Genomic DNA, 9,641 nt, shown 5'->3' on the forward strand with positions numbered 1-9,641 from the left:
AAGTTAGACCACTGTAGCCGTGACCACTGGCGGAGCTTAGTTGGGGCCGAACCGGGCCACGGCCCGCCCAGGTTTTTTGCCAAAAAACATTTTACTAGTGCCCATCACAGGCGCAGCCCACCAGAGGGCTCTCATGTCCTCAAAAAAAAAAAAAAACCAGAGGGCTCTCATGCATGTACGTTACGTTACCAGGCCGCATGGAACCTGCCGGAGGTCCATCAGCCGATGTGGTGGCCATCTACATAAATTGATCCCGCATCCAATTTTCCTACCTAGGTTCTTCTATTTCTTTCCCCAAAATTTCTTCTGGTTAGCAATTTATCAATTTTGTACTGCCATGGATCACATATTGGATTGTTCGAAAAAAAAGTGCTTTCAGTTTCACAAATTGCAACAGTCATGGAGAAATCCACTCAGAGAAGAATCAATTCTGTCTTGAAAAGAAAAAGATATGAGAGAAGTGAAGCTGAATAACCAGAAAATGATCATTATCTCTTGCTTGAAGTGGAACAGTAGCAACATGTAATTCTATCTTTCCCCAAATTTTTGGTTAGGACATCTCCAACGGAACGATATAAATGGACGTTTTGGTCCGTTTGCGTCTGCGCGGACAAAAAACCATCTCCAGCGGCCTGACGTAAAATGATCGCAGCGTCGTCCAGACACAAACGCGGCCCAAATTTGCTCCATGTCTGCGCGTCCGTTTTGACCTGCTTAGTCCCTCTCTCCTCGTTTAATAAATGTAGACCCATGTGCTGGCCACACAAAAAAAACATCTTTTCTCACTTCTACCTAATTAATGCATGGCAGGACCATTGCGGAGTCAAAAAAAAAATACGTCTCACGCATACATGTGACCAATTTCCGTGTCCGCGCCCGACGCAAACAGATACAAATCGTGTTCAAAATGCGTCGGGCCGCTGGTGATGCCCTTAGCAATTTGATAGCACGAAGGATTTTTTGTTTGACAGCCCGCTCTCCTGTTTTGCAAATTTCAACAGCGATGGGTACAACTATTTTTTTAGTAATAGCCAATGTCTAAGGTATGGTTTGGAACCAAAAAAAAATTGATCTCTTTTAGCCTGGCCCGCCCATGAATTTCTTTCAAGCTCCGCCACTGCCTATGAGTAGGCCGAAGCGTGGCCGGCGGCGCCCGTCGTCTGAGTTGGTAAAGCCATGTCACGGCCAGTGGCGGATCTGCATGTTGGATGGCTCGAGGGTAGAATAAAATGCCTCATTTCTTGGCTACTGGCTCGTAGTTGGCCTAGGGAGTTGAAGTCACAGACTTGCCGAGAAAGTCTGTCTTGGAGGAAATAGACAACAATGAGATGCAATAGGTGCAACTTCCGTGTGGAGCTCGCTAGGTTTGACTTATGGACATGTTTGGTTCTTAGTCATAATTTGCCAAGCTAAAGTATCGTTAGCTATAAAATATAAACATGTGGCTTGAAATATTGAAGGCAAACTTTGGTAAATGTTGGCAAAAAAAGGGACTCAATGACAAATAGAATATAAATGCAATAAAGTGGAGCAAGCCAAAGTATGTTAAAAAAAAACCAAACACATGCCATATAATTCCATGAAGGTATGGAGAATACATGAGCTGAGAAACAGATGGAGCAGATTATCCCCTTAGACTTATTACACTACGGGAACGCGCCGAGGTGCCGACGGCCAGATCCTGTGCCGACGGCAAAATATCGGGGCCGTCGGCACATGACCCGTTCCGGCCAGGCCAGTAGGTTAGCCGTCGGCACAGGAAAACCGTCGGCACATGAAGGTCTGTGCCGACGGCAACCGTCGGCACAGTTTCGACCGTCGGCACAGCCTCTCCGTCGTAACCGTCGGCACATATTTCAGCCCTGTGCCGACGGCTTTGCCGTCGGCATAGCTATTTTCCATTTTACCACATTAATCTTCGAAAAATCATAACTAAATCATTATAATTCAGAAAAATACAAATAATATATCAAATTTTTTAGAAAAATAAGATCTATCTTGGAAAAATATGAAACACGGAATATTGAAAATATCTCAAAAAATCTTCAAAAAATGAGCTATCATGTCTGATGTTTTATGGATTTCACACAGAACAACCAATGTCATGTCTGATGTTTTATGGATTTCACACATAAACATGTGGCTTGAAATATTGAAGGCAAACTTTGGTAAATGTTGGCAAAAAAAGGGACTCAATGACAAATAGAATATAAATGCAATAAAGTGGAGCAAGCCAAAGTATGTTAAAAAAAAACCAAACACATGCCATATAATTCCATGAAGGTATGGAGAATACATGAGCTGAGAAACAGATGGAGCAGATTATCCCCTTAGACTTATTAATTATATAAAAAAGACTCAACTCCCGTAAAATGGTCATTACTTACTTTCTCATAATTCTATGTAGAGCCGCACATTGTTCATGTATCTTTCCTGTGGTACTAGACTCGCGTTTCTTCTATAAGTTAATGACAACAAAAAAAACTTAATCGAGCTGTCTATCCAACTTCTTGATATTATTATTAGTATAGAAAATAAAAAATACACTGAAACTTAAAAATCGGATTTCAGTCTATCAAGCTCACATAGCCGACTCGCATGCATTTTCCATCCTATTTTGTGGTAGTATTAGTATCACTATTTCTTCTCAGAGGGGAACTAAAGAAAATCATATTTCAGAATCACTCAAGATTTCTGAAGTCTTTTTTATATGGCACATTGTGCTTGCATGTGTCATAATATCATATATAATAAACCACCAAGCTTGTTCTTTCAAGCATACAATAAATATCGAAACATAACGACCGCCAACACTGCCAGAGCGAGCCGCCGACGCGCCGTTGTCGCTGCTCCTCTACTGGAGCCGGCCTGACTATGGTGATGACAGTTGGGAAGTCTTCGTGCACGTGCCCCTATGGACCAGCACCCGAGAGCCGAGTCGTCGCCATTGAACCCTTGTGTTTATCTAAATCTTCTAACACCAAACCTTTAGTACACATAGACCGAACGAAATCCACCACTCAATGAAAGCAACGACCAGACGATTACCCGCCCTCCTCGACACCACTGGCGAGATCCCTATCGACGAGGTGGATGAGGAGGCGGGGATACCTTATTATTGTCTAGGACGATGGCATCTCCAAAGCCACCATAAAGTCATTTCTAGTTGACCAAACTCTAATTTTACGGGCCTTGAAGCAGCGCCGACCGCAGGGTGTGAGGTTCCCACCCGCTGCCGCTGCCGAAGCGGCAAGCAGAAGACGAAGCAGATGGCGGCGGCTAGGGTGGAAATCTAGATCGCTGCCTCTTTCTATCTTTCCAGCGGTGGATGAAAAATATTTTTTCACATGAAAACTCGTGAATTGTGATTACTTGCCTGTATACTGGTAGGAATATTGACCAAGGAAATATCTAAATCTAAATCTAAATCGACTAAGAAATAGTCGCCCAGCCAGTCTACACACCAAACTTACATCTTGAAGAAAGTTTATGTGTTGTGCACATGTCACTACGGGAAAAACACAAGGTGCCGACGGCCATATTCTGTACCGCTGGCTACAATCGGGGCCGTCGGCATAGAGCTGTTCCCTGCCAGCCCAAGAAAGTGCCGTCAACACATCATTGCCGTCGGCACAACGACATATGTGCCAATGGCTGCCGTCGGCAAAACATGCCTCGTCGACACATGTGTTTACTGTCTCAACCACGGCCGTCGGCACCGCACTTCCTGTCGGCATAGCACCTAGCGTGTGGGCCCAGAAATTCCGTCGTGACAATGGGTGAACGGTGTTGCAACCATGTCGACGGCCTGGTTGTCGGCGCAACTTATAAGATTTGTGCCATCGGCTTTTTTTGCCGAGTTTCTCCTACCCAGCTTTCTCACTTGTTTCTCTACCTCCATGCTTTCCCGCCCTTTCTCTCCCGTCATATTTTTCCACCGTTTTTATCCCGCCCATTCTCTCCCGCCAGGTTTTCCCGCCGTTTCATCTCTCAGCTCCTATATATAGCCATGTCTTGGGCAGTCCTCCTCCAGCACCAACAGTTCTCCTCCAATCCCATCCAGCAGTTCTCCTCCAACACCACCACTGAATCCTCTCAGCTCATCTGCCGTTGAGGTGGCTCCTCGTCACTGTAGCAACACAGGCTTCATCAGAATTCGCTTGCGGCCTGGGGGGCCATTTCACTGCTGAAATCACCGCCGCTCGACTACGTGTGTGCCTCGACATCTTCTAAACTAAGCAGGAGGTTGCCCGCACATACAACGCTGCGTCATGGAGGTTTGTCCGACCGTTCAACGAAATGAACTTCCCCGAGGCCAGGCCGCTGACGAAAGCCGAGAGTCTCACTCCTAAGCTGCCACTTCACTCAGAGGGGCAAATGCGGCGCTACCGCCAAAGGCAGCGATGGATTTCCATCGCCCAGACAGACGCGCAGTTCATGGCGCATTGGCATAGAGACCATCCCGAAGACGTGGCAACCATGCGCACATTCTGGAAGTAGAAGCAAGTGGAGAGGAGAGCGAAGAGGGCGGGAAAGCTATAAAGGTGGGCCGAATATGAAGTGGAGTACACCAAAGGAGATGCGTCGACATGGGACCCTAATTATGGTTGGTGAGTGAACATATGCTCAACTACCGCTTCAAAGGACACCCTCAGCAATGAGGAAGATTTCGATAACTGATTAGTATGTGTTTATCGAGTAATTTCAGTATCGAGTTTGGGTATCTATCTAATATGGTGTAGCTTATCGTGTGTCGATCGAGCGTGTAGTGTTTTGTTTGTATGTGGGTCTAGTTCTTTAAATGTTTTGGTTCGTGTGTGGGTCTAGTTCTTATGTGTATCGTTATTATATGATAATGTTTGTGATCCTTATTTTATATATTATGTGTGGGTTTTTATTTGTCTCGTGATTTTCTATCGGCGCATACGCTGAGGACACTTAGATATGTTATGGATGATGATGATGATGATGATCTTCTGATTTAATTGCTATTTTACTGCTAATTATTATGTGATTTAACTGCTATTCTGCTTGCTTAGAAAAACAAAATGGTAGGCGAGACCCTTAGTTATGCCAAATGGCAGAGTGTGCCGACGACATTGCCTTCGACATAGGTGGAGCAAAAAAATTCGGCCAGCGGCAGTTTTTTGGCACGCGGCGGCAGATGCGGCACAATACAACAATGGCGTTGGCATAGAACAAATTTTTGGACACGGCAGAGCTGTGCCGACAGCATTACAATGTCGTCGCTGGGCTAACGGCCCATCCACGGGCCCACCTGCAAATGTGCCAACGGCTCAAGTCACCCGTCGGGCTGATGTTTGTGCCGACGGCTACGGCTGTACCAACAGCCAACTCGGATGTGCCAATGGCAAGGTGCCGACAGAACCCTATGCCGACGGCCGCCCGCCTGTTGCGTGTAGTGTGTTGAAATGACAACTTGTATTTTCATGTTCGTGTTTCCCATGAACCTAATGCTTTGAAAAGGTAGAATCACGCGAATAAGTGAAGGCCTGAATCTTTCAGAGAGTGGTGGTAGGGTGAAAGGTACCATCGATGAAAAGGACACGTTAGGCCATCATGAAAGGACGAGGAACGAACGAAACTGGCAAATCTCCCGTGACAGGGCAAACAGCGAGCACCCGCACGTTACGTAAGCGCCGGAAGATGGAACCACTCGAAGCATGGTGCGCTACCGTCTACATATACTCCGTGGCCCTGAGGCCAACACCTTCGGGAATCCGTGCTCGGCTTAGCTTCCCGGCCACATCGTCTAGCTCTAGCCGGCCGGGCCGCCTATCCGTCAATCCATCTCCGGAGCAGGGGATGGGCTGCGCTTCGTCTTCGGTGGCGGCGTCGCCGTCGTGTCGGTCCGCTCGTGCACCCGGCTACGAGGAGCCCGTCGTCCTCGCCTCCCAGACCTGCTGTAAGCACGCGTTCCCAAGCTCCTGCTTCTTTATAGCATCGGTTTTCCTCTGCATGCAACTGAACAGAAACGTTGCGGACGTTGTTGTGTGGCAGTTACGGTGAACGAGGTGGAGGCGTTGTACGAGCTCTACAAGAAGCTCAGCTTCTCCATCGTCGGAGACGGCCTCATCCACAAGGTAACGCACATCTTTCCATCCGATCTCCTACAGCAACAATTAATGGCGTCGTCTCCCGGTCTGATGGTATCCCGGTGCAGGAGGAATTCCAGCTCGCCTTGTTCAGGACCAGCAAAGGAGCGAATCTCTTCGCCGACAGGGTGTTCGATCTGTTTGACCTCAAGCGGAACGGTGTCATCGAGTTCGGGGAGTTCGTGCGGTCGCTCAGTACGTTCCACCCAAAAGCGCCTGAAAAGGACAAGACTGCGTGTACGCATGCCTGGAAAACCATCTTCTTATACTTTGTCTTCGCTGTCGACTCATCTACTTGTCCTAAGAAGTTGCTTTCATTCTCTTTGCAGTTGCATTCAAATTGTACGATTTGAGGGGCACGGGCTACATCGAGAAAGTGGAGGTAAATTCGTAGTGTTGTGCATGCACTGTGCTGAATTTAACGAGTAGCTAACTGATTGCCTCAACTGCTGACACAGCTCAAGGAGATGGTCTTGGCAATTCTGGACGAGTCGGACCTACTCCTTTCGGATAATGCTGTAGACGCAATTGTCGATAATGTAACTAACAAGATACTACTACTTCTCTACAAGTATTTTGTCCTTGCGGTCTATTTTCTTCCTTCTAATATGCCCTGTACTGCTCCTTGGCTGTCAGACATTCAGTCAAGCCGACTCCAATGGCGATGGCAGGATAGACCCCAAGGAATGGGAGGAGTTTGTGAAGAAGCACCCAGCATCACTAAGGAACATGTCACTTCCGTATCTCCAGAAATATTTAATGAAGAGGGTATGTGGCAAGAGTTGTTGCACAAGAAATATTTAAGTTCTAAAACTCTCTCTCAGGTTTCTGCTAATCCAACTGACTCACCTTTTTGGAAGGGACTGATAAAAGTAAAGGATGAATTTTTTAAACGCGGTTCGTTTCAAATAGGTAATGGCCAGAGTACTAGATTTTGGGAGGATATTTGGCTAGGACAAAGGTCTTTGGCTAGTGAATACCCATCTTTATATAACATAGTGAACCACAGGAATGTTACTGTTGAGAATGTGTTATCAGCCTCACCGCTTAATATCAGCTTTAGAAGAACCCTGAATGATTATAAATGGGAAAGATGGACACATTTGTTAAATAGATTAATCATGGTACAACTCTCGGATAGCGAAGATACTTTCAAATGGAGCCTCACGTCCTCTGGTATTTATACGGTTAAATCCATGTATATTGATTTGCTTAATGATAACTCTGTTTTTCTTAATAAATACATCTGGAAGATGAAGGTACCTTTGAAGATTAGGATTTTTATGTGGTTTCTTCAGAAAAAGGTTATACTCACGAAGGATAATTTAGCCAAACGTAATTGGCAGGGGGATGTGAGATGTTGTTTTTGTGATCATGAGGAGAATATACAACACTTGTTTTTAACTTGTCCGTTCACCCAGATGATATGGAGAATTATTTACATGACTTTCAATATAACTCCTCCTTTAAACATCACAAATTTGTTTGGGAAATGGTTGAATGGGGTGCCCAAAATAGAAAAAGCTCATATTAGAGTGGGTGTATGTGCTGTTTTATGGGCGATTTGGAAAGTTCGGAATGATTGCATCTTTAACAAAAAGAGTTTCCCATCATTTTTGCAGGTCATTCCTTTAGCAACACACTTGATCCATATGTGGTCCTATCTACAGTCGGTGGACGTGCGACTGGATATGGATATTGGGTGCAACCGCCTGGTTATGGTTGCACGGGATTTCTACAACCGGTGCGGATGGTCTGCTGATAGGCGTTTGGAATGCTGATGCAAAGAAGCTTCATGTTGCTATTCTTTTTTAGATGGCTCATTTTTGTTGAGACCCTTTGTGATCCGTGATTTGTAATAAGTCTTTAGTCGTTCGTGTGTACAACTGGATTTGTTTTAAATCTTAATAAAGCGGCCGTATGCATCATTTTGATGCAGAGGCTGGGGAAACCCATTTCGAAAAAAAACTTCCGTATCTCCAGTGAGTGGTCCATCATCATGTTGATCTGTTCTTGACTGCTCACTGCCAGTGTTCTCTTGCTCTAGCCAGACCATAGAGCATGTAATATCTTTTAATGTTCTTGCCCTTTATATTCCATGTGATTTTATTAATCCTCCTGCTTGTTGTCGTTGTTGTTGTTCAGGGACATAACCATGGTGTTTCCGAACTTTGCAGTGCGGTAGTGCACTCTCGGGTGTCAAAAATTCCGGTGTGATCGGCAAATTAACAGGCACAGCTACCAATAATACCTGGCTGGAGGTGATGCATTCACAAGCGACCAGCAACTCAAAGGATGGAACTAGAAGAGGAGAATGCAAGAAAAATCTGATAGCTGCTAAGCATCTATCAGATAACACCAGAAACTTATTTTCTGCTTATGGTTAGTGTAGATTAATTGTAGCCCCCCGCAAAAAAAAAATAGTGCAGATTGTAGTGGTCTGACAAGCATCTGTCCTTTGTCAATCTAAAACAAAAACAAAAAAGAATCCTCAGAGCAAATGTTGGTCTTTTTAAGTAGTGAAAGAACAACTTTGGCTTATGCCGTCTTGTACAATTTTCTGTATCTTCTCAAGCAACCGAGAAATAACTATTTCTTTTTCTAAGTCACTCGATCAAACTTGAAGGATATATTTTCATTTGAATGAAAATGGAGCCCGGGAGAGATCCATTTTCATCTTTAAAAAATAAAATTTGAAGGAAAGAGATAAGAAAATCTTGGCCTGATAGCTATCAACTTTTGATTGAAAAGAACTATTACATTTCTTAATCGACTAAGCCGAACCCTCTCGTTCTTATAGTACACAGTAGAACTCTTGTTATTGTTCAAAAGAAAAGGAAATAATGGGCATGTCAAAAGTAACTGACACCCTCCGTTCTAATGAATAAGGCATATAAATTTAGTCAAAAGTTAAAATCCTCCGAATTTGACCAATGTTATAGAACAAAATATGAACATTAACGTTATCAAATCAACATTAGTAGATTCAGCGTAAGATATGTTTTCATAACATATTTGTTTAATGTTGTAGATGTTTATATTGTCTTCTTGATATTTCGGTAAACATAGTAAGCTTTGATGACTAAATTTCTATGCCTTATTCATTTTAGCAGAGGTATCCTAAGTTTAATGTTTGTGGTCTTTTTTCCAGCAGCGCAAGGGGCCGCAGTTATTTACCTTTAGTACTCCCAGAATCTTATACTGTAGATCTAATATCATGCATAACTGCATGCACCGACCAATACAACCAAAATGCCGATCTAATTAATGAAAGAAATTGAACATTTATATCCAACACCGAACCGGTGCATGTCCCATGCTTGATTCAGGTGAGTCTAATTCTTTTTTTTAGATGAGGTGGGTCTAATTCCAACACCACGTATATATGTTTACAAAGCAAATCGTCCTATCCCTTGTAATAAAAAACAACAAAAGCTTACCTAAATAAAAAACAACAAAAACTGTGACAAATCAAGCTACTGCATGCACGGCACAACGCTACGAGGCATGCAGCCATGAGCCATG

The 9,641-nt window shown here is 44.2% G+C and overlaps 1 protein-coding gene across 1 annotated transcript; it reads left to right on the forward strand.

The window, feature by feature from the left end:
• The first annotated feature begins 5,727 nt into the window (after positions 1-5,727).
• Positions 5,728-8,077, forward strand: LOC127325658 (calcineurin B-like protein 4). The gene is made up of 7 exons (XM_051352460.2): positions 5,728-5,926; positions 6,022-6,104; positions 6,185-6,353; positions 6,446-6,498; positions 6,575-6,655; positions 6,753-6,884; positions 7,739-8,077. Exons 1-7 carry the CDS (start codon positions 5,827-5,829, stop codon positions 7,895-7,897), a joined length of 777 nt encoding a protein of 258 aa, XP_051208420.1. The 5' UTR covers positions 5,728-5,826; the 3' UTR covers positions 7,898-8,077.
• Positions 8,078-9,641: the final 1,564 nt, after the last annotated feature.

Source organism: Lolium perenne, chromosome 1 (genome assembly GCF_019359855.2).
Source record: "Lolium perenne isolate Kyuss_39 chromosome 1, Kyuss_2.0, whole genome shotgun sequence".
NCBI classification, from domain to species: domain Eukaryota; kingdom Viridiplantae; phylum Streptophyta; class Magnoliopsida; order Poales; family Poaceae; genus Lolium; species Lolium perenne.

Coding starts and splice junctions, on each gene's coding strand:
- LOC127325658 (XM_051352460.2), top strand. CDS start 5,827: ATGGGCTGCGCTTCGTCTTCGGTGGCGGCGTCGCCGTCGTGTCGGTCC. Junction 6,105..6,184: donor GAGACGGCCTCATCCACAAG/GTAACGCACATC, acceptor ATCCCGGTGCAG/GAGGAATTCCAGCTCGCCTT. Junction 6,354..6,445: donor TGAAAAGGACAAGACTGCGT/GTACGCATGCCT, acceptor TTCTCTTTGCAG/TTGCATTCAAATTGTACGAT.